Source organism: Cynocephalus volans, chromosome 11 (genome assembly GCF_027409185.1).
Source record: "Cynocephalus volans isolate mCynVol1 chromosome 11, mCynVol1.pri, whole genome shotgun sequence".
NCBI classification, from domain to species: Eukaryota; Metazoa; Chordata; class Mammalia; order Dermoptera; family Cynocephalidae; genus Cynocephalus; species Cynocephalus volans.
Genome location: NC_084470.1, coordinates 79,151,492 through 79,177,288, shown reverse-complemented (window position 1 = coordinate 79,177,288; position 25,797 = coordinate 79,151,492). Strand labels below are relative to the sequence as shown.

Below are 25,797 nucleotides of genomic sequence, written 5' to 3'. Positions count from 1 at the left end.
AGGAAAACTTGCTTTGCTTGAAATAAATGCCTTCCTTGCTGCTTCCTTAATTTTGTATGGGAGAAACATAAAAGCAAAAACAGAAAACACATTTCCTCAAGTTCTTGATAAATTGTCATTTTAAAAGAAAATGAATCTAACCAGAATTAACTCATCAACCTTACAGAGTTGTGAAAATCTTTTACAGCCTAAATTATCCTTTTATTTCCAGTAAGACACATGGGTGCCGAAGGAAACCTATGTTCAAAACTTTACCTTCTTTTCCTCAGCCTGCCTTGGGAGATAAAATACAAAGGATCTTTAGCTGTGAATGCTTTTAATAATTTAGGAAGTAGAAGCATGAGGCAGACATTTTCTTCAGATTGCCTTTTATAAATAGCAAATGATCAAATTTAAAAATATTTACCAGTTGTGAATAGAACATTTAAGCTCAGATCTTCAGATTTAACTTTGCCGTTTTTGCAAACTGCAGGAAAAAGTGTCATTAATATAAACAACCCTAGATGAAGTACTTAATGACTCATAAATACATATAATTTTCTGTACGTGTCCTTATTTGTACTGGGATCTTAGACAAAAGATGAAATGCCCAGTTAAAGTTGTGACAGAAAACTGCTTACTCACCTTTTAAAAAAACTCTTGATGTCTAGTTGCTTTCTGCTTAGATGTGCAGTCTTGGCAAACAAAACTTAAGTTTTAATTCTGAATCTTATATGGATATATTGTCCAGCCAGATCTACAGAAATCCTTTAATGAGAAGGAGCTTCTTAGCTCAGTCAGTTCTGTACATTTTGATACTTACTGTAAAACATCAGACAATGATTAGGAGCAATGTTGATTTCTTTCCCAGTTATATTTCCTATATGTATATATGCTCTGCTTATATTTTTAAAGGATATTTGGCTTTATTTATTTATATCTCTTCAGTGTTGTTCTAGAAGATACAGCAGACTTCTGCATCCTATAATATGCCTTTGTGCAATATAAAAAAAATGCTTAAAGGCTAGGCTACAATTTACATTCAAAGATGTTTGTCTTACGAAGTATAGCTATAATATGCCACATGGTTTTAGTATAGAGATTTTTGTTTTGTTTTGTTCTTAAGCAGACCCATCAAACTTTTTGAATAAGTGGTGCCCTTTGGTAGGCAAACCTACCCCAGTTATGCTGACGTTACTCAGAAACTCGTTGGCAATTTGTCCTGTGAATTCTCCTTGCGAGCAGTTCAGCACACCATGTGATCAAACTTGTCTCATTATCTTCTAAATATTCCACATCAGAGAAGAAAAATTATTTGTGGCTTGAATCCTCACAGAGTCACCAATTATGATTGTCCAAAAATTGAAACACCTCTCCGAGTCTCAAGATTTGCCACCTTTAAGTATAATTCAGGGAGGAAATACTACAGGGGGTGGGAGGGCAGGGGTGAGGAACGTTTGAGCAATAGCAGCATTATTAGAACTGAGTGGGGCTGCCGAGGTATTGAGGTGTCCTGTATGCTTCCACTTCTTGTGCCCCGATTGAGTCACCTCCTTATCCTGCATAAGAAGATGACATAGGTCTCTTAAAAATATCCTCATGTCCAAGGTTGAGTCTGGATCAGTAAGTTCAACCGGGCAGGACTAAAGAAATGAAGCCAGGCTTGCTACTGTATGCAGGAAGGGTTGTGGGTTTTTCTGAAACTCATGGAAAGATGAGCTGTTAAAAGCTCTTCACCCTTGAGTTGAGATCCTCCTTTTTGATGGATTATGGATGTTAAGGGTCTCAGTTTAGGAATGACCAGAAATGATTTTTAACCATCAACTGCAGGAGTATAATCATTTTGCCATTGAGACTTCTACTCATGTTCCTTTGCCATTAACTCAGGGAATTAAGGTACTTGCCCATAATAAGGACCAACTTGCAATATATTCGGGAAGGTAAGACATAGCTTGATGGTGGATATTTATCCCTTGGGCGTCAGTTTACCCCCTTGATCCTGTTGGCTGCATGAGGTGATACTCTGAATGGTAAAATCCAATTTAGAATTCTTCTTAATAAAACCCATGGAAGTTTTTAATGCCAGAAACTGCCCTGTATTTAACACTATTAGCCAAGTTTTCATCTTTCATGTTAAAAATAAATAAATAAATAAACCTTTTTTTTTTTTTTTTTTTTTTTTATGGGAGGTAGACTGGTTTAAAGGGGACAGTTTTATGCTTTACATGTTTCCTTATTTTGAAGTCATAGTAACAATATTTTCACATTTGTATTGTGGAACCTATTTTGGGATTGTATGCATATTAAAAAATATTTCTTTTGGTTAGATATTACCAGGGACTAGACTAAAATACCAAAGTGCAATTAATTCACAATTTTGGTTTTTTATTTTTGCTTTTGGAAAAGACATCCTTAACCACAAGAAGGTCATCCACGGGGGTGGTTGCTATAGTTCTTGGGGATGGTTTTACAAATGTGGGCGGTTAGGCTGAATTTACTGCTGTTTTTGGAGTCTTTTCTTATAGAAAATGTAAATGTTCTCTCTTTTATACTTGCTGCAGAATGCAGTGCGTCATAATCTTAGTCTCCACAAGTGTTTTGTGCGAGTAGAAAACGTTAAAGGGGCAGTATGGACAGTGGATGAAGTAGAATTCCAAAAACGAAGGCCACAAAAGATCAGTGGGTACGTCCACCACGTTTGAACTTCTTAGCCTAGCTTGGATTGTGCTAACAAGTATGATGTAGAGGCTTTGGCTGCTAGATGGTGTTAGACCAAAGAACTGGTTTCACGTTGTCTCAGTTAAGGGAAGCAAAAAAGCATTTCATCCCTTCTGTTTTGTATACCCACCAGTCCCCCTGCCCTGCTTGCTGGTCTTTGTTGCATCCCATGCTAGTAGCTTTTAGGTGGCAATGCATATTAACCCTCACAAACCATTGGCTTATGCTTATTGCATTTTATTTTCTTTCTCCTGTTCCCTGTATTGGATGTCTGTTCTGCCCCCAACCCTGTCTCCTTTTGTTGCCACTTCATCTCCTTTGCTGCTGCTCCTATCCCAGGGTGCCATTCGCACCAACCTCTCACTGCATAAGTGCTTTATCAGAGTAGAGGATGAGTTTGGGTCCTTTTGGACAGTTGATGATGAAGAGTTTAAACGTGGCCGCCATATTCAACGAGGCCGTCCTCGCAAATACTGCCCCGATGAAAACTTTGACGAGCTTGTCGCACAGTAAGAGCCTTTACTTGCTTTTGTTTTTTTTTTCTGCCGTTGCTTTGGCTTTGCATGGTTGACTCATCCCATGTAGTCGTGCATTTCACCAAGTAGCAGTGCCACCGCTTTCTGCAAAGAAACTGAATGGTGTGATTTGTACATGTATTTCTCTCGTTTCTCTTTGGAACATCAGTGCCTTGAATAATGCTTTTTTGACATCTGTGATGCAGATATTGGTTGTGTTTTGGTTCAGCAGCTTACGGGGACCCTATCACTAAATACTTTTGTGTGACCCAGAATTCCTCCAAGTAAAAAGGGAATTTTTGTTTAGAGTTAAAAATATGTTTCTATTGGGGTAAAGTCCTTCTTATTTGTTCACTCAGAGCAATAAGATAAATGTAATGAAATGAATGTTAAAATGTTCAAGTATAAGAAATTGATAATATCACCTATAGTTCCTTTAAAGGCCACTGATAAATGTAGGTAACTTCCTACTAGAAGCCACTTGTTTTCCTATGTCCTATATAGCTTTTTAGTATTTTTATTCTCACTAGGATGGAGATTTTCTTAAATGGTATTTTGGCTCTATTGGGTCACTTAATGGAAACAGCATCAAATATTCTCATACCACCCAGCTCCCCGCAGATTTGGCTGTACAAGAAAAGACACCAAGCCAACCTCCTCTCTTACTTGCCCTACATATCCTTCTCTCCATCTTCTTTTGGCAATAAATGTGCCTTGGAGGTCTTCCTTAAGAGCCTTCTTGCTGTCCCTCTAGCAGTCACTGTAGACTTCCACTCATGGAGATGGTTAAGAAACAGGATTCTTCCCAAACATTCCCAGGAACCCCTGCTGTTGGCTCTATACCCTGGGCTGCTGCCTTCCTGTTGGAAGTGGGGTAACGATGAAAAATTTACAGAGAGGTCTCCAGAGGGTGTTCCCAAGTCTGTCCCCAGTTGTGTTCACACAGACCAGCCCTGCAAAGCAGACCATAGAGAGAAAGCCTAACTTTTCTTTGGCTTTGTTAATGGGGAAAATTTCTGATTTAGAAGGATACCAGCAAGCTTAAAGCAAAACTTAGCTAGGACCTCAAGGGTGGATTGCCTTTAACTCTGAGTTTTTATCTTTTTCTTACACAGTAACCCTTCCCTTATTAAAAACATGCAGAGCAGCCACGCCTACTGCACACCTCTCAATGCAGCTTTGCAGGTAAGATTAATGGCCGTCCCCAATATGCGGCAGAGGCACAGGTCTGTCCCGCTCGTTTCAAAATATATTAGCCTCGCTCTAATTAGATATTAAATTTTAATTCCGTTAAACTTTTTTCTTAAGTGCACAAAGCATCGTACTCCCCGGAGGCAAACACATCGGGCTGCTTCAGCATTAGCAGGATGCTTAGCATTTTGAATATTGTGGCAAAAAAATTAAAAGTTCACTTATTAATATTTATCAGCAGTATCATAATTTCCATCCTCTTATTTCAGAATTTCACTTGAGGCAAAAATACCACAAGTGTAATTACTCTAGCACAGCTATTAATGTGCTGGATGATAGGCCACTGCATCACATGACCTTCTATTGTTCACGGGTTTAAAGAGAAAGCAGAGCTTGTATTTCTTCTTTTAAAAGTCGATTTTAGTATCTTTTCTTTTGTCTAGGGGTTGGGGAGGGGCTGGGGAGGATTGGGGTTCGGTTCACTTTGTAAAAGTAATCTGTTTTTGTTTAAACAAGAGAGGTATTTATAGGAAAACTCTAGGTTTCCAGCAGATTGTTCAAGATTACATAATAATCACGCAGAATGTTTGTTTCCTGCTGACATACCAAGCACTTGTTACATCATCAACGATACTGGGGGTGAAGACATTGCTCTTGAGCGGGAGGGAGATTACCACCCAAATATGAGCTACCAGGGCAGCCCTGGCATCCAGTAAGCCATTTATTGAGTGCATTTCTCAGTTACAGTAACTCTCAAATTGGCAAAATATTCCAGTATCACTTCATTAAAGTATGTGGGTGTAGTTCTCGAGTCCCTCTCAAGAGTTTATAGATAGGCAGTGTCCTTTTGGCCAGTGGTCCTGTTTGTTTTGACCCTACCCAGACTGTTCTAGAAGACAGGCCAAGGGAATCTTGGTAACTTTAAATGACATATTCTATAGATAAATCTGACACTTGTAATCTAATACCATTGCGGACTTTTATAACATGCATTCTCAGTGGGGGCTGTCTCACCCCAAAATCGGTTCTTAGATACTACAATATCTTGTGCCTTTCCAAAGAAGCATAATACATAAAGCAGATATGAAGATTCTTGGGGTGAGGACACAAATAGCAAAACAAAAGTCTATAAAGGGACAATAATGACAAAATGGCTGATACCCTCAGCATTACAGGAACAGGATGGGAGAGGAGATGATAATGGGAGCTCCTGTTCTCGCTATTCATTAAACAAACATTTATTGAGCACCTGCTCTGTGCCCTACAGAACTGTGTTCCCAGGTCTCCAGCAGAGTCTCACGGCTCCCGAGAATGGAAGCTATGTGCCTTTTACACAGTTTCAATTCAGAGGCAGATTCACTGAACTTAGCATTTCAGTAATTGTCTTTATTTTTTAGCCTGCACCAAATTTAATAGGAGAAACTACTTTCTGCGTTTCTTTTAATTACTCCTAGTTTACACAGTAACTTTAGAAAAGTAAATGAAAGCACGCTTAGATGCTGCCACTGTAAATACCATTCATTAGTAAGTTATGTTCCCTGGAGTCTTATGAAGTGTGAATTTAAAGGCTGCTCTATCTGAAATAGTATTAAGTATTACAAGTACATTTTACATTCATGAGGCGGAAAGGCAAAAAAAAAAAAGTGATCCTCTCTCCTCTGGATTCTCTTAACTATGTGACTAATTTCAATTAGTATGCTTTATCATTTCAGAACTGTTCACGTTTAATCTCTGAAATATTTGTTTTTGGCATCACTGTACCCTTTTTTGTGTCCTGGGGTAGCCCAAAACTACCCTGCAGTTTATGTCCATCAGGAGGCAAGGCAAACAAATTGACATTAAGTCATGATTTGAGGAGTGAATTGTTTCCCTTTCCTCTGTGAGTTTGGATCCGTGATCAGTACACAGTTGCACAAGACAACTTTCTACTGTGCAAACTGAAGATTCTACCAGCAGGCCTTCCTCTCCATTATCACCCATTTCCATTTTTCAAGACAAGTAAAAATAATAGTGGAACAATATCTTTAAAAAATTACTAGAGCAACATATGCATGATATACAATATATAAAATAGGACAGCAGAATCCACTACAGAAATAAAACATGGGACTTGGGACAGATTGCATTATGCTCTGAAAAAGTGAAGTAACTAAGGGTAACCGTACAGCTTCATATTTATAGACTGCCTTTTCTCCGAGATCTCAGAGTGGTTAATGTTCCAGGAGCAATGGCACTTACGGACTTCTGCACCATTACTTAAGCACCTCCTTTTTTGGGGGCAGAGGTATCAGTTTGATATGAAACCACCACACACTGTGCACAGGATCATTTATATAATTAAGTCCATTATAAAAATTATAGCACACCTGCTCCTAAGTGGACATGAAGTACCAAAAAAAAGAGCCACTTTTAAGGCATGTGCAGCCGATGAAAATTTTCCTAACCCTGTGTGATCACTTGCTCAACAAAGAGTGCTCAAGAGGCTCTGTCGTGGATCCAGCACCAGGATCTTTAATGGGACAAGCCTGGTTTTCTTCACGTCATTCCTGTCCGAGAACCAAGGGGATCAGCACAAGCACTTGCCTTTGGATGCCTTTCACCACTGTGGCTGCTGGGCCTCAGCGCATGTTCTGTGACCCAGTCCCAATCAGAAGTAGCCTTGATCTAAAATACTTAGAGAACCAAGGAGCATAAATTCTCATCCCAAGAAAGTGGCTCTGCTTATAGGATGAACAACTCATCTTGATGAGTGCATCCTTCTAGGCATTTCCATTTTGTCTTCTCAATTTTTGATGTGAGAAGCCACCAAAATATGAAACTAGCCGTGGCCCCACTTCTGCTGTATTCTGACCTTGTAATAGTGAAATTATCTTGTGAGAGCTGATCTTGTGGTATTTCCAGTGGGAAGAGGCTCAGTTGATGGTCCCCGCAGAACTTTCATGACTAAGAAAGGCGTGACCCCTGCGTTATCTCAAACAAAGGCAGACGATGCTGGGCCAGCTGTAGTTTGCAAAAAAAGAAAGAATGCTTTATCACAATTACAAGAGATTTGTTGAAAAAAAGTACTTGACACAAATTATTTGACAAACTGTAGGAGAGAGGGGAATGTTCAGACTTGCTGTTTATCAAAATGAGTTCACCACATTTGGAAATAAAAACAGGATTCCCCCCACACCCCGCTTTTTAAAACGCAGTTATGTAAATTCAAAAGAGGGAAGGAAAAGCTGTGGGCTTGCAGAGAGCCTAGTTTTGCAATAGTCCCTTGGCCAGTGCTGTGTTAGGTGAGTGCATACAGGTTGTCTCACACAGGGCTTGTGTCTAGAAAGCATCTCTGGCTTTGGGGTTTGTACAGTATGTGAGGCTGCAATTGTCATAACAGGCAGACTCCCTGCAGCCCAGCTTTACACTCTTTCTTTCTTCATTTTTGGCTCTTACTTTCTCTTTAGAGCCAGGATTTCTAGAATAGCTTGGACTCTTGTATGACTGGCCAATTGAAGTCGTCATGCCAGATTGTCTTGTGATTGTACTTTTTTCTCATTAGGATGGAAAACCAGGCACAGTGTAGTCTGCAAGAGGACAGTTTCGATAAATCTTGTTCTAATTACAGCTGCCAGTTTTTGAAAGTCTGTCCTCTTTAATAAAATGAAAAGTCACTGGGTCATAATCACTACCCAAATGAAACAAATATGGATACTGTAGTCCAGTGGTGTATGTTTTAACCATTGTCTGCATTTCAGACTGCATGGCCATTTTATTCAAATGCAGTAGGATAAGAGGTGAACAGTATCCTACCATAGAGTTTAGGATTTTCTTTTTCATTTCTACCCTTTTTTGCTGACACTCATTTGGAGTGACTTTGTCATCTTTACTATCGATGTACTTAGGCACCAAAAAGAAATATGATTTAGAGCTTACTTTTGCCGAGATTTTTCTAAAATGCCAAGTGGTGGTCTGAAAGACTGCTTGGTGTTACCTTCAACCAGTTATCTCAAACTACACTAAACAGATTCAAAAATCATTAAAACGGAAATGATAGGGGAAGATAAAAAATTGACTCCAATTCTATAATCTCTTCCTTTTCTATAGGATCTAAGAGCTAAATGTTTATGGAAGTTCTCATAAATTTGAGTAGTGCGGCCAGAATAATCTGATCAAATCTCTTATATCCAATAGCGGAGTCATCAAAATGGATAAAGAAATGAAAATATCATTACATTTCACTGTGATCTGGAAATATTCAGTTCTTCTTGAAAAAAGACATCAGACACAACCTTCATATTAGATAGACTTATCTAAACCATGTGACTCTACCCAGCAGGACTGAATTGAGTCTTTTCCTCCCCATGGGCAGTTTGGTCTTCCCATTTAGCTCTTCAAAACCAAGCTTGGGACATACGCCACAAATCACTTTTAAAGCAAAATCCTTCTACACCTATTAGAAACTTGTATTTGCCAACCATGCTGCAATGAATGTAAACTGAAGATCCTTAGGTATGCCCATAATTAATAGTTTCCTTGTCTGACCTACCCTTGTTCTTCACAAGTTTTCTCTCGGTTTGGTTGATGGCAGGCTTCGATTGCTGAGAATAGTATACCTCTATACACTACCGCTTCCATGGGAAATCCCACTCTGGGCAACCTAGCCAGCGCAATACGGGAAGAACTGAATGGGGCAATGGAGCATACCAACAGCAACGAGAGTGACAGCAGTCCAGGCAGATCCCCTATGCAAGCCGTGTGAGTATCATCCCCCCCAAAAGGTCTTGGCTTTCAAACCCCTGTCTCCCTGTTTTATGGGCACACAAGCCCTTCTCTGGCCTCTTTATATACTTTTCTGTAATTTCTCATTTCCCAGAACCCAGCTAGAAGTTTGTGCTTCTAGAAATGTTTAGCTCAGTTAGGGCACAAAAGGACCATTTACTAACTTTCCCATGAAAGCAATCAGCTTCACCCAGCCCTGCAAGTATACACAGCAAAAAAAGGGGGAAACACGTTTGCTTTTTTCTGTGCTTTGCATCTCAGGCTATTATTTAAGCCACACTATTTTTTTTTTTCTTCCTAAAATTAGCAGGCATCTCTATGAAAAATTTGGCAGTTTGTTCAACTTTCAGGCATGCTGAACCTAGCAGGGAGAAAAAGATGCTTGTTTATTTGGTTGTGTGATAAGCTTAACTGCGAATGCAATGCTGTGGCATTATTACCAGGCATTAATGATGGCACAAATGAAAGGCGGCATGATTTATAGATTGCTCTTAAAATATCAAAAGGAAAATTAATAGGAGCATTATAGCAGCAGACGGCAGTATAATGAGTGTACATATAACTGAATGAAGTGCCGGGCGATGGTTGCCCATGCTGAATGTGAATGGCACTGGGACCGTGCAAGCCACAGAAAAAGCCCAGGCCACAAAGCTGTGATGCCCCTGTGGGTGGGGGATGGGAGCAAAGTGGTGTGACTATAGTAAACCCCCTCTGTCCCAGGAAAAGTCCTAAAACAGAGAAAAGAAACCCCATTATTCCAAATTATTGGATTTGCGGGGGATGCTGTGGAATGACAGTCTCTCTCTTAGTGAGTTTCTACAAAACCGTTGCCCACTTTAAGGGAATAAACCGATTTGATGTTTGCAATACTGTCAGCTCCTAGAATAGGCCTCTTGTCTACACATTCTTTCTGAATTACTTACCAACATCTTATTTTAAGATAATCTGAGGGATAGGAATGGAAAATATGACCTGTAGCAATTAGGAACAGAATGAATTGGCATCTAATGACAAAGAAAAAAATGTTATCTGCTAGCATAATTGGAGGGTATGGGGATATCTGAAATTTGCTTTCCCAGTATTTGAATTTCATGCCCAAAGTGCTTTGAAAAGGATCTTTAAAGGTGGAAATGATTATTTTTAATTTATATGAGCAGTCTCTTAGCATTTAGTTCACAACATTTTAAGAATGTGTTTATCTTTCACACTGATGCCGCCGTATTTAATCCTTTCTAAAGCAACCTGGTGTTTCTGACTTTATTGTTATCACACTTGTATTCATCTTTAAATCATTGTCTTGACAGGAGTATTTACTCAGATATTGAGGAAGTTCAGAGCAAATGTAAATTGCTATATAAGCTACTTAAAGAAATATTCATTAGAGCAAAAATGTCTGAAGTTATTGAATAGAAAAGATACTAGTTCTCATCATCTGTATCAACTCCAAGATTTAGTTCATGTATATTCCTATTATTTAGTACAAAAGAACACTTTAAAAAAAAAAAAGGTATTTGGATAAAAGCCTCACAGACAAGTTTAGGGCGATGCTAATTTTGCTATACAAAATAAAGACACTATAATTTGTTTCACAACTTTGAATTAACCCCAGTATTACAGAAAATCATGTCTTACAGTCATCGTAATTTTTAATGAAATGAAGGTTTCATCTGTTTTTTTTGGTTTGTTTTTTAAGAAATCCTGTATAAAGACATCAAAATGTGTTGCTCAAATCTCACAGGTTTACACTGTTCGCTAAATGTAATTAAATCAACGGCAGATTCTGTGTGCCTCCTATCAGTGTCATAGAGTGTTACTCTTTTTGACCCCGTACTTCCATTAAGCGAACTCTGTAATGACATAGTTTTCATTCTTGTCCAATATGCATTACCCTGTGATGCAAATTGTTTTTTAACTGTTCCAGACTATTGGAATAAATCAAGCTGTAAACTTTACGGCAAGGCTTAAAGGACTTTGTTAGGATGGCAGCCCAGCTACTACCTCGTTGCAACAGAACTCTTCATCTTTACCCTTTCTGTGACACTCAAATACCAGTACATTTCCTTTCTCTTTTGAAACAGTAGAAAGTAGTCACATAATTATGGCTTTGGGGCATTATACTTTTATCCTGATAGGAGCTAAAGGAGCTACAAAGCAAAATACTCCATGCTGTGCATACACCCCCCAGAACACAGTGTCTTTAAACACCAGTCAGCTCTATGTAAAAACTCTTGTTCCCAGAGTGGCTAAACAAAGGAATTACTCAGATGTAAGAAGAAGGGAAATGTGTGCTTCTGCAAAGTTACTCATTGATAGCCCTTTCGGAAGTAGGTGTTAGAGAGAGAAGGGGGGTGAGGGCCCCCCCACCCCCTGCAAGGAGAAGAAGATGTGTTATGCAGCTCCAGTTTGTAGGAGACGCTGTGGGGTGTGAGCTGCATAGTGTCTTAAACAGATTGCATCTTACCTGAAATGTCTCTTACGTGGAAGTTCATTCTTTTTTATTCTCTAAAGCACTGTATGCCACTACTACTACATTTGCCACACCCAGGGGCATCTGCTAGTCTCAAGAAATGTCCTGAAATTGGATTTCATCTGTCTGGAGTTGTAAGACTTAATATCTAACCTGGTTGTGTTATCAGTTTGTCACACAATAGATCTAGTCAGTTAAAATTTGTTGGGGGCCCACTCTGTGTTAAGCACTGGGATCAAGCCAGCTGACACAACAGATTTATTACCTGTGTCTTTGGGATAGTAAATAATTTTAAAGAATTTTGGCTGCCAATTTAGCAGAAAAAACATTCTCTCATGTTGTGAACTGTGTTTTGTTGGCCTTACGTGTATCTGGTTTGGGCGGGGGGGGGGGTTCCCCTATTTTTGCTTAGCTTAGCAAAACATTTGTCAAAGTCTAAAATTATAAAGCAAGAACTTCATTAAGAATGTTCTATTTCTTCTAGGGTTCCTGAACTTCCCCCCTCACCCCTCAAAGCCTTATATTATCTTGTGTCATCTAATTCTAGTTTGTGAACCTGAAAAGATTAATAAATCTGGTAGTTTAAAAAAAATGAAAGAAGGTAAATATTGATCTGGAAAACAATATTTGATCCTCAGTATATGGCTAAGTAAGACAGGCAGATTTCTATCCAATCAGTGGAGACAGAGTAATTTATAAGGTAACAATTCTCAACTATAAAAATATGAAACTAAAAACATGAAGAACTGTTGTCAGTAATCCAGGAAACACAATTTAAGGTAACCTGAGTTTACCTTCTATATTACCTGCTAAACCACAAAATATTTTTTTAGAATAATGCTTGTTTGAGTCTAAATTGATATAGCCTCTTTGGAACTTGATATCACAATAAATCATAAGAACCATAAAGATGTTTTGGCCTTTGCTCCAACAATTCCCTTCTTAGAAATTTATCCTAAGGGGGTAAACCAACAGAAGTAGAAAGATTAATGGATAAAAATCGTTGCAACAGTATTGTACCAACAGTACAAGGGAGGGAAAAAAGACAATCACAAAATGTTCAGTATTAAAGGACTGACATATGTCAACACAATAGAATCTCAAATGGCCATAAAAATTATAACTGTAAAGCTAGCAAAATAAAGAATACTATTCCTGCTGTGCTTCCAACATGTAAAAGTATGATCCCAAATGGAAAGGCAAAAACAAAAAAATCTGACCTTAATTAGGGTGATTTTTTTTTTTTTTTTAAAGAATAATAATCAATACACCTAATTCTTCCTAAAAGCTTGTATGGGATCCCCCCAGGGCTGACTTCACAGGCACGCGACACATGCAGTCCCACAGGGCCCCATGTTTGCAAGGATGCTGTGCTTGTTTTCACGCTTTGCTGTTTCTGTCTTGAAATTCTTAATTTTGAGCCAAGGACTCTGCATTTTCATTTTACACTGTGCTCTGCAAATTATGTAGCCGGACCTGGGACTTACTGCAGAAACAGATAAACAGTACCATTAGAAATTTACAAATTGATGGAATGTCACATGTAAAATGTACTGTAATGCAACTTTCCTGTATTTTGTTTTGCAAATAGTTCTTAAGAATGTGAGCATGGTGTTTTTTAAAAAAAGCTATTTATCTGACATCTAGCCCCCCAAACACTCTCTACGCTGTACTAATTTTAGAGTCAATTGATTGTGAAGGTTCATGTCTTTGAGGGCAAGCCAAAGCACTCCTCTGTTTGTTTTTAAATGGTTCAAGGGGCCTTTGGGGTTTGCATACAGCATCAATTATTTAGAAAGCCAGCCATCCCCATTACTTACTACCTCTTATTATTAATACTTGGTAATGTCAATTAAAAAAATCCTCTCTTCTGCAGCCTGTCCCAGAGACAGTCCTGTTTTTGGACTTGAATGGTTCTTTTACATATCAAAAGCCCTGCAACGGAAAGTAATTTGTATTTGCAAAGGATCAGTTGTAAATATGATTTACGAACAACATTTCTCAATTGTTATCGGAGTGGTTTTGTGTGATCACCCCAGTTCCCTTCGGGTGAACCATGCATGGGGCCATAATGAGAAAGTTGGCAGATCTCATCGCAGCCGCGCACGTCCCAGTGGCCGTTACCAGCCGGGCCTCATGTTTTGCCTTGTTTACAGCTGACAGCGTTATTATTCTGATTGGGACTCTGCTTTCTTATCATATTGTTGTGTTGAGCGAGCCTTTTCCTCTCCGTTTGTGTTTCGTGGCAGGGCTTTTCTTGCCTTATTGACAGTTTGTAAAAATATGCATTAATTTGGAGTTTCAGGCATGTATCATGGTGTCTCTTTGCTGTGTTTGCTTGAAGTTGATTAATGATAGAACCTCACTTGGGGTCGTCCTCTGGAGAGTTCTTTCACAGGTTCTGCATGTTAACTAGCAAAGCAGAACACACAGCAAGCCAGCCTCCCGTGCTCAGCAGTCCCCACAAATCGCTGCTGTATTACCGATTCTTACTTCACGTAATTATTTGAAGATCGGTATTCATCCACCCAGGGTGCCACTACGTGGCCTATTATCTGGTACTCAAAGTGTGGTTCTAGGACCAGCAGTGTCACCTGGGAGCTTGTTAGAGATGCAGAGTCCCAGGCCCCAGACCTGCGGAATCACACACTGCAATTTAACAAGGTGATTAGAATACGCGTTTAAGTATGAGAAGCACCACTGGGGAGGAGAGGCCTGCCTCTGTCCTGAGATTTGTCCTTCTAGAGCAACACTGTCCAAAAGAACTTTCTACAATAATGGCAGTGCTCTATCTCTGTGCTGTCCAGTGTGGTAGCCTCATGTAGCCCTTGAGCACTCGAAATGAGGCTAGTGCAGTTGAATTTTACATTGTATTAAATTTTCATTCATTTTAATTTAAAGAGCCACACATAGCTGGTGGCTACTGTATTGGACGGTGCAGTTCGAGAGTGGCTTTTCTGTTGGCCCCAAAGACCTGTATTGCACTGGGCTGCGAAGTATCCTCATTGAACCTTTCTTGTTTCTCTAGACATCCTGTACACGTCAAAGAAGAGCCCCTCGATCCAGAGGAAGCTGAAGGGCCTCTGTCTTTAGTGACAACAGCCAACCACAGTCCAGATTTTGACCATGACAGAGATTACGAAGATGAACCAGTAAATGAGGACATGGAGTGAAAGTCTGGGCAGGCCAGCCCCAAGAATGAAGATTGGAAAAAAAAAAAAAAAACACGTCAAAAGTTAGCAGTGAAATTGTTCTCCATTTGTTGTACAGTCTGGAGGATTTTCACTACATTTTGGCAACTATGAAATGTGTTAACTCTTAGTGCCATCGAGAATCCCATTTGGGAGTATTTTTGATTTTTCTACTTTTTGTTGAAAAAGGAATTTGTACTCTGTGCATTGGATGGACTTGTTTGGTACTTGGGATTTTCCTCTCTTAACAGTCAACATCAGTGTTGTAAATTTGCTAAACTGATTCACTTTTAGCAGCAGACTTTGAACTGCAGTCCTGCCAACATTGGACACTGAGGACACCCGACTGAGCTTGTGCACCTAAGCTGCAGACCAAGCCTTTGCCCAGAATTTAAGGATTCCAATGGACGACCTATTTGCACAGTACTGCATGTTGATTATCACTGCCTTTACTCCTTTTTTTTTTTTTTTTTTATTTTTTGCTTCCAGTTGGGATGGGGAAGGCCTTTGTGTGTGTATTGGGGGGGAGGGATCAAAAAATAATTATCCCAAACTCTTTAATGTATTGCTTTTTTTTTTTTTTTGCTTCTACTATACCATTTTAAGTTCTGACCTCAGGCCTTCATTTGGGCCCATGGCCTCCTGGAGGCTTAAAGTTTTCTGTACCTTGTGATGAATGTTAATAGGTGTTTTTATTATACAAAGCTGAATGTCATTTCTCGTTCGTAGCTTTCTGTCACTCATTCCATGTTCCTTCAGACATCACCACGTTTCTCTAAAGTCAGAAAACATTCCGTTTTGGTCTTTTTCAAAAAGGTCCCAAATGCTGCACTCTACACATGAAGGTCCTCTCACACGGATGTGACGTCCTGCCAGAAAGAGAATGAATGACAGAAAAAAAAAAATAGAGACACACACTAGGAACAATGCAGATTCATTCCACAAAGCAGTTCTGGGGGTGGTAAGGGGGTGGTTTGAGATTGTCCTCTTTTTTTTGCAGCAACTATGATTCTTCATAAATGCCACAGCTGTCTACCAGCACAGGGAAACATAGGCAGCACCGAAAAAAATAAATCTCCTAATAATTAGACAACATGTAGACAGTATGGCTGTGAAAGGCTCTCCCTTGTATAGTCAAGTTGCAGTGAGCCATGGGCTCTCTGTTACACGGGTTGCTTTGTTTGCAAAATAGCCAAAGAAACTGGCTTCCCTGAGCAACTTTGCTGAAAAGTGGCAGCGGCAGCACTGAGTTTATAACAGTTCAGACCTGCTTAGTGGCATTAATCTGTTTGAATGCAAATTAGATTTCAGATTGAACTTGTTATAGGAGTTAATGAGGACTGAGTTCAGCAAATGCTAAAGCATTCTTTTCAAATGTGCAAATTTGGTACTACAGTTTGTAATGCAATATGATCACAACAACCCAGTATCAAAAACTAACAGAATATGACATCAGGTAGGCTGGGGCTCTTCTCAGCCTTGAGCTTTTGGAAAACCAAACAGCATGCAGAACATGATGATTATAGGTCAGTACAACCTCAGTCCTTAGAATCCCCCCCACTTCCACGCTGCACCCACTTTCCTGCCATTTATCTAGACTGTAGCTTTTTAGTTCTAGAGCCTTTCGGAGCTTAATTTATATTCTTTGTACTTTTTTTTCTAAAATTACCAAAGATATTACACAAAGGTAAATTATGTTCTGTTTTATGCTTTATCTGATGAAGCCAAATATCCTCTTATTGTTGATCAAAGGAGGCGAAAGAATTTAGAGGCAAATGATGAACTGTAGGCTATTGCTAACCTGAGAAAGAGAACTGCTCCTTCATCATAGAGTAAATTTAGAAGACCGAGTAGGTAATGGAACCAAAGTTGTTACTTTTTTCTAGTTGTCTTTTTCTTTTTTCTTTCTATACCTCTTCGGAGACCAAAACTCATTCTTGTACAGAGAAATTATGGGGCTACTGAAGATAAAAATAAGACACAGTATTAAAGGAGCTACAGAAGGGAGTCCCATCTCAAACAAAAATAATAATGAATGTATGAGGCCACTGAAAATTAGGGTTTCCAGTAAAGGAGACGGTTACGATTCAGAGAGAACAGAAAAGTTTCCACAATTGAACAAGACCACATGATAGTATTTCTAGAATTAAAAAAATTTTTTTAGAAAGATCGTATGCCACTTCTGTTTAAGGACTTGTGCTATGATCACTGCGTTAATTTTGGTTGATTTTGGCATATATCCTCCAGTGGGGTTTTTTTGTTTGTTGGTTTGGTTTTTAAATTTTTTTCCTTTTTACTTCCTTTTTACTTCCTTTTTTCTAATTAGGCTTTGGTCAGCATTTTTCATTTTAAAAAAAAAGTAACACTCCCGTCCACTCATAAGCTTGGTACAAAAACTTCTTTGGCAGTTACTTTTGAAGCTTCACTCTGCTTTCTGTACAAAGGGCAGTCTGTGGTCACTCAAGACTCTTTTTTTTAAACTTTTCCAGGCAGCTTCATGATGTGCAGGCAGTAGCCAGACAGGGTCATGGGAAGGGGGCCCTGTGCTTCTAAACTGAGTGGTTGCTGGTTAGTTTGGTATTCAAAAGAGGATAAAAATCTGGTAGATTAGTTCATTCTCAGCATGTGTAGCTAGACATGAGTAAAGATAACAGCATGAGAAACTGTTAGTACGCATACCTCAGTTCAAACCTTTAGGGAATGATTAAAATTTAAAAAAAAAAATACATTTCACTCAGTTGCACTTAGTCGTATGTCTTGCATGCTTAGTCTAAAGACTGTAGCAAAAAAAGAAAAAGAAAAATTAGATTTTACATATCTTTGCAGGTATCAAACCTCGCAGAAGAACCAACTGAAAAAAAAAATTCTCAGGCTTTACAGCAAGCAAACTTCACTATGATTTTTACAATTCTGGTTCTGTATCCCTTGGGGGTATTCCAGTCGCTTCTTTAGGATGGGGTTTATTATGTTGTACATATATCCTGATGTGTCTGTGTGAATCTTTGTCTTTTTTGGGGGAGGGCAGAGGGCAGTTCTTTTTTTAGATATTGTTCCTAAAAAGGAATAAATGCATACACCTGTTTGTCAAAACACCTTTGCTTTTTGTGCAACTGCTTTATATTAATGATACTAAAAAAAAAAATAGCTTTGAAAAAAACTACTGTATGTAATGGAATTGCAGAATATGCTGCACATGTATTTTATTTAGTTATCTTTGCTTTAAGAATATTGGATGACATTTCCTGACATGTGGGAGGGAGAAACTCCCTTTTTTTTTTTTTTTTTTTTTTTTTTGCCTTTTAAATTGTAACATAGTTGACAGATTTTTTTTTTTTTCCTGTTCTCATTGATTGGAGCATTTTGTACAGGTTTTTTTGTGTGCGTGCGTGCGCGTGTGTGTTAATCTGTTTTTTGATACATTCCTATCCCTTGTGTTTATCCTACCACTGCCTTCCTGGCTATCTTAAACAAGTTCATACATTTGAAAAGAGAAAAAAAAATGTTGTTTAAAAAATGTTTTCTCCTGCTGCAGTAAATATTTTGCATGATGAAATTCCAGGGTCACACTTTCAAAGTTTATCAGTGAAGTAGTGATTAATAATGGGGGGGTGTCAAAACTATTGAACTTTTGTACAAAAAAGAAAAAAAGAAAAAAAAAAAAACTTTGCAAGGTGCCAAGATGTAAAGAAAATTTGTTACTTTTTTTTTCCCCCTCAAAGAAAAGTACGTTAGGGAGGTAGCCCCCTGTGTCAGACAAACGCACTGTCTGTCAGGAATGAGGATCCATCCTACTTGTCCCTAGAGCCTGTCCCCGTAAGAGGAGTTAAGCTGCCACATTGGACCAGCAGTGAAATGAAATTTCAAGGCTTATGTACGAGAACGACCACCTGTTCCCACCACCTCTGGGCAGCTCTAACATTATTTCTAGCATCCTAGTAAAGACAACCTTGGAGTCTTAACCCAAAATATGATGTAAGTCAATAATGAGGGCTTTTTTATCAAAAAAAAAAAAAATAGAGTTACAAAAAATTTCCTCTCCTTTCCACATTCCAGCTGAGCTCCTGTTTCCAAGGGCACAAAGAAGAATGTGCTTAGCAGGATTCTGAATCTTCCTGGTACCTTTTGGATAATGGCATACCCTCCTGATATTTTGGATGTTCTGAAAGTTGGTTTCGCTTTTTAATCCTGAGAATCAGATTTATACTCCTAAAGGCAATTCATGGGCCCCGTGTAGCTCATGCAGTCTCTGCTGCCCATAAGCCTTGACAAAGATGGTACAGTCTGGACTGTGAGCATGGTGCTTCGTGTATTTGTACTGCCGGTAACAAGAGTTTTTTTGTTTTGTTTTGTTTTGATAAGGCATAAAAGAAACTCATTCCTTGACATCAACTGTAATTCCATCATTCCATGTCTGTGGATACAGACAATAAAAAAAATGTTGTGTAGTCAGTACTAATTACTGACATTATAGCATTCTCAAATGCAATAAAAATGCTGGTTGTTCACACTGGTAGTAAAAGTCGCCACAGCCTAAGTTTCTTTCCCCTTCTGACCTGCTGATGCTGTCTGTTGGGCATATGCCTTAGGTTTATCACCAGCTGTTTCCATCACAGAGTAAAAATCAATCTTAACTAAAAGCTTTCATCATCAGGGAGGACTGAAGCGCTTAGCCTCAGGATTTCCAGTGAAGGTGTCCACACAGAATTGGGAAGAAAAAAAAACAGAAGCTATCTTTTCTCTTGAGGGAGCACACCCTTATTTTTCTTCATCAAATTTTATAAAGAATAACAAAATGTTTAATAACTAGCATTAAGAGCAAACTAAAATTTCAGAGGAAAGCAATTTCATGAATAATTCATTAAAATTTCACATCTGCAAGATTAGTCATCCAAATAAAATGCTAATGTCAAAAACATGCACCGTCTATAATATTCTCATCAAGAAATCTTTTTGCATATAATGATAAATGCTTAGATTAGAACAAATGATTTTATAAAAATATTCTATCAAAACTATGCTAGGTAACTGCATTGAGTGAAGAAAACAACTCCAGTGCTAAATATTCTAGAAAAAACATTTTCATTTTGAGATATTTTTTAATCTGCTTATCCTTAGAAAAATTTGCTGTTTCTCTTTAATATTATTCTATCATGTATATTCTAAGGATGAATGAATTTGAGCATCATCTTTCAGTAAAAATGAAATTGCTAGGGTATTGAAAGCAGCACTTTAAGGGACCGAACCATGGTCACAAAAACTGTTACGTATATGACTCAAAACACATAATGCAAGCCAAGAGATAACTTGAAAATTCACCTTGCAGTCTTTATTCGGCAAAACCCTTGCTGATGGTGAGGAACATGTAAGAGTTCTTTCCCAGCATTGTTTTTAAAAACCTGTATTAGGGAAATTTTGTGCGTGTGGTTATTTTAAAAGTAGATTTTTCTATTAGTTGTGAACTACTGTCCCCTTTTTCATTAACAATTATGTCACAGTCCAGAAACCCTCTAGTCTGATAATTAGCAAAACATTCGAACTCTAATTCTCACCTGGCTAAGAATATAATACTAGGGTTAATTGAAATTCCTTTAATTGCCAGGTTTTAACATAAATACCGCTTACGGTTGGTAAAATGAAACATGAACACATATTTCTTTTAAACTGAAGGACCCAAACCAAGTATGATGTGTTAGTGAAGATTTTGCTGATTGATGCCCAGTATATTTTTTGTTGTTGTATTTCAGGAATTGTTCTAAAGCAGGAACCCTTTTACATATTTATTTCAGGCTTGTCACTCAGAGAAACAAGGCAGCAAACCCCAAATGCTGGCTTATCTTTTAAATAGGGACCTTTATTTAAAGAACATAAAGTCTTAAGAAGACTGATTTCACACCAACACATCATGATATCAACAACCTCCCCCTACCCCCCGAAAAAGATAAAAACAAAGTATAATTAGTCTTTCTTAATAGACGTTGTCATCTGGTGATATTACGTATTTGTGTATAGGATAGTAATCACAATTTATCTTTCGTTCTCATTGCAGTTGAGCCGAATAAAAGTACTTATTCAAATAAAGTGAGTTTCGGTCTCAAACCTTCGTTTAAGGAACTGACTGACTGATGAAAGGTTTAAGACAGAATTCACATTGGAGGGAAATTAAATTACATACAAAAACACTGGTTTAACTGTGGGACAATATTTGGAGTAGAAAACCATCACTCTAGATATAACCTACTTCTATTTATTTTTAAACAGTATTTTATTTTTTAAAAAAACAAAACCCTATGTTGTCTTATTTTTTCACTCTGTAAAATGACATTTTGATGCTTAATGCTAAATACATACATATATCCATTTTAAATTATTAATGATCCTTTAAAAAAATTTTTTTTTGTTTATATGGGGAATATAAGGAGGAAAAAAGACAAGTTTCAAGTTACAATGTTAATTTGAAGGTAACCGGCCTTTCAAGAATTAATTTCAGCCAAAGCAATAATCATTATTTACCAGCATGTGACATTTTTATCACTCATCATATTAGCAAATTTCCATTGAAAATGCTAAAATGGTTCGTCATAAGGCAGATAACTGCTCTAGCTGTAAAAATGACCAACACAAGTGCCAGTACTCAAACATTAAATTATACTGTAATTAATAAAGATAGTTAAACTGTCTACCAGCAACAGCAATTTAGGTAACCACATTTGATCGGCTATAAATTGTAACTACATTAAAATTCCAGAAATATTAGCAATATGGATTACTTGATGGAAGTCAGTGCTGATCACCAACTCTCCATTTTTTTTTTTTTTTTTTTTTTCCTCCAACGGAAGCAAGGGTCATGTTGACCACAAATCCGTGGGCGAAGATCAGGCCTTAGCACTTTTAATCTTGTGAAACAAGCAATTACAAATAGTTGCATCGATTTGTTAAAAAGCTTTAGGTGACATAAATTGTTTCCTGTTTAGCTTATTGCTCTGATACATAAATGTCACCAACTCCAGTATTAATTAGGGCCATAGAACAACACAGGGTGGCTGTTACGGCTTCCAATCAGGACTTTGTCAGTCTCTTTGTGAACATTTTCAAGGACTCCTCTCACTCTGGCTCATCTCTCATGAGTGACAGAGGAAAGGAAAACTATTTTCTTACATGAAGTCTTTAATACCAGCTTAACTTTCGGTTCTAAACTAAATCACAGGATTTTGGACTTGCCTTCTTGCCATTTGACATAAAATACTGCATTTTAAAAATATCTTCTAAATAGAATAATATTTACAAGGCATTTCAGCCCCTGGAAAGCTAACACTCCCTTCTCAATCTATGGTACTATATGTGTTTCCTTGGGTTTATATTTCTACACTTAAAACACAATTTTAAATGGCTTGTGTGAGCTATTGACTTAACATAAATCAAATGTATTATATATATACTTTCTTTCGGTTGGCATGCCACTTAGAAAAATATGTAAGATTTTGGAGGGAAAAAGTCTGGAGAAAATTTATTAAATAGAAGTTTTTACTGTAATAGAATATTAATGTAAGCCAATGCTCATTTGCCATTAAGCTGATCCTTTTTTAACATACACATGCTTTTTATTATTTTGCACTCAAGCAAAAATTCCACATTCAGAGACTTTCCATCTAGTCGGGAATGTCTCTGGCAACAAACATGTCAAGAAATCCTGACCTGCGGAAAGACAGCAGACACCATCCACACCGAGCTTCAGCACCACTAGGTAAAGAATGCCCACCCACTCCCAAAACCTAAGGTAAATGCTGGTCAACAGTGTGGAAAAGGTAGAAACAATTATTCTTTAAATCCTTCCTCACTGCTACTCCACCAGTACACAGATGAAAATGTTTGATTTGAAACATAAAAGATTCATTAATTACCACTTGAATATTTAAAGCTATTTTGCAGTCTAACAGAGATAGATAAAGCAGTGAATTAAAACCTCTAATAAAATTGTAAAAATATTTCGGTAAGTTTACTGATGTTATGATTTAGGGAGAGAGTCAAGCATTCTCAAGGAATAGAGTTAGTAATTTTCAAGTGTGTATCTGAAGGAAGGAGATAACTATTCTGGGAATAATTTGTTTCTCACTTTCAAATGTTTACCAATAACTTATTTTCAATTCAAGCTTGTTACTTTAGGATTCCATGGATGGAAAAAAGTCTGCCAAGCAGGTCTGAGTATTTTGTGTGATCCAGAAATTGAAATTCTTTCAAAAGTATTCAGATGGGCTGAAGGGTTTAGAAGTTATCACATAAAGTGATGATTTCCTTCCCACAAAATGCATCAAATCTAGAAACACCCAACCCCAAGAAAATGAAATAGCAGTCCCTCCCACCCCCTGCTGCATAGCATCTGATTTATCTGTGATCCATTAGAGTGTTTCAGTGTTTGGATCCTGAAAGAAGACAGTGCGAGGCACACTCTGAAATCAAATGCTAGAGAATCCAAATACCAGGTTACCAGTTCCAGCCATAAGGAAGTTACTTTAACTCTTTGGCCCTAAGCTGCTTCTTTCTGTTAATTGAAGATATTTAACTAAATGATGAAAAGGGATACTTCTAATTTTAAAGTTCTAAAATTTTAATAACATATTCCCCCTTGGGAACTTTTTTTTGATGAAAGTCATGGTCTCAGCATAAAAGAATTTGTGTGGCACTCCATATTTCACCAATATTGTGATTGTCTTATCGAACCCTGCCTTGTAACATGCCCTGTTAAAAACAAATCTCAATAGTGTGCGTTCTTCCATCCATCCATCCATCCATCCAGAAATAAGCATTAAGTGACCCACTCTAATTGAACATTGTAGATACAGCTGGGAGTAAGGTGGACACAGCCCTTGGCTTCATTGTACCAACTGGTTCATAGGGAAGAGAGGTCTTAAACATAAGGTTGTTTGCGATGCACTCAGTGCTAATGAGAAGTAACAGGAATACATAGGAAGACCACTTAACCCCACTTGGGACAATCAGGGAGACTTCCTGGAATACACAATGTCTAATTGAAACCCAAAGGATGTAATAAACGTCTGCCAGCTAGAAAGAGGGAGGGAAAGTTCTAAGCAGAGGGAATAGAGCTCTGGGGTGTAAGAGGCATGGGACTTCAGAGGAGAGGTCGGCCAGAAGTGTTATAGAAAGACACTGCGATCTAAGACCCCCATAGTCAGATACCAGAGCCTGCCCATGTAAACCATTCCACTGTATTTCATGGCCGACCAAATAAATATCTTTGCTAAAATTCTTACACCAAACCTGTCGGATGGGAATGGTCACTAGTATTTTACAAGCGAGGACACTGGGGCTCTTTGAGTAACATGCTCAAGGTTGTGTGGAGAAGAGTCCGGGGTGTTGGTATTTGTCCCCATGGCTGATTCTACAGCCCCATCTGTTAGCACTGGTCATGCCACCTACCACCAAAGAGCCTCTTAACAAAATAGAGTTTCATATAAAGGTACCAAATATGTTTACATGATAATATGTCTTTAAACAGAATCATCTACATTCACTTTTAAGATGTTATGTAGTTATCAAATAATGTGGAGAAAAACCTATTAAGTGTGAGCCCTATAAAGCCAGTGGTGCCCACTGTTAACTGCAATGGTGCTAGAACAATGCCTCGGTGAGGAACAAGGCTCTGAACTGTGTGCTTTACCTATTGGGTCTTTTCGGGTAACATGGTGTCTTTCTGGCTTGCCTCACCTCAAAGTGAAATGTTTCTGTTCCTGACTGAAACAGTGAGCAGCTCTACCCCTTCCTTGAATCTTTCCAATAATGTACATTAAAAGTCTTTCTAATAGGTAGATAGAAACATCCATATCCAGAATCCCACACTTAGCTGGGATCCAATGTCCCTGGAGAAGACACCGAGAGCAACTGTGAGCTCGTTGAGGACAAGCTCTTTCGACATCAGACCACTTGAGCATGCCTGGCAGAGAATAAGAGCAGCCAGGTTAAGCTGTAAGAGATGGGTCTGGAACGGGAGCCAGAAAAATGGGGGTTCAGTCTCCCTGGCCTTCTGATGACTTTACAACTTTGGGCAAGTTACTTAAACCTCTCTAAGCTTCAGTAAAAATTTTGACATTCCATGATCATCATAGGATTAAATGAGATAGCGTATGTATATAAAGAGTAGGTCATGCAATACAGTCTCAAAAATAGGATAAAATGTTGAGACAAAACTGACCCAGTGCCTGTCCTCATGTCTTTTATAGTCTAGCTGGGAGCCAGCCATTTATCAGGTTGCCTCACACAGAAATGTGAAAGTCCAAGTGTTATAGAGGGTGAAGTACACAGACTTGTGCTCTTGTAAGGAAGGATCAGGGAATATGTCTGCAAAGATGAGAGACTGAGTTCAGATCTGAAGGGTGACTAAGAATCAGCTTGGTAGATTTTGATGACTTGGGTTACCTGCCTTCATTTCCATTCTTCAAGTACAACACCTTATTTTTCTTTTTTTTTTTGTCTTTTTCGTGACCGGCACTCAGCCAGTGAGTGCACCGGCCATTCCTATATAGGATCCGAACCCGCGGCGGGAGTGTCACTGCGCTCCCAGCGCCGCACTCTCCCGAGTGTGCCACGGGCTCGGCCCCAACACCTTATTTTTCTTTCGAGTAGCCATCCCTCTTCCACCCCCGTCAATGTTACTTTGCTGGGATCAGCACTTTAACCAGCCTGCTCAGATTTCCTCCCAAGACTTTTATTAAAACCATTGAGAGAAACACTTTTCCTGAAGGGATTGTTGATAGGCTAATGTTGGTGGCTACTTTTGCTATAATACAGGAAGGGCCCACCTAAATGAAAGGAAAAAGAGGAAAACAGACAAAGAGAAAAAGACAAAGGTAGAAGCCCAGAGCAAGACTGAGAGCTAAAACCAAGATCAAGACAGAACGCCAGAAGGGGAAACTGAAACCAAAATGGGGAACAAGAAACAGAGATACATATACACATACCAACT

At 38.4% G+C, this 25,797-nt stretch overlaps 1 protein-coding gene across 10 annotated transcripts in view; it reads left to right on the top strand.

The window, feature by feature from the left end:
* FOXP1 (forkhead box P1) overlaps window positions 1-17,938 on the top strand; it is a 559,382-nt gene extending 541,444 nt beyond the window's left edge. For all 10 annotated transcript variants that reach the window (XM_063114112.1, XM_063114120.1, XM_063114119.1 and 7 more), the window contains 4 exons: window positions 2,541-2,662; window positions 4,328-4,397; window positions 8,974-9,140; window positions 14,660-17,938. In XM_063114112.1, coding sequence (XP_062970182.1) covers window positions 2,541-2,662; window positions 4,328-4,397; window positions 8,974-9,140; window positions 14,660-14,804 — 504 coding nt within the window. In that variant the 3' untranslated portion in view covers window positions 14,805-17,938. The remainder of the gene's footprint in view (window positions 1-2,540; window positions 2,663-4,327; window positions 4,398-8,973; window positions 9,141-14,659) is intronic.
* Window positions 17,939-25,797: the final 7,859 nt, after the last annotated feature.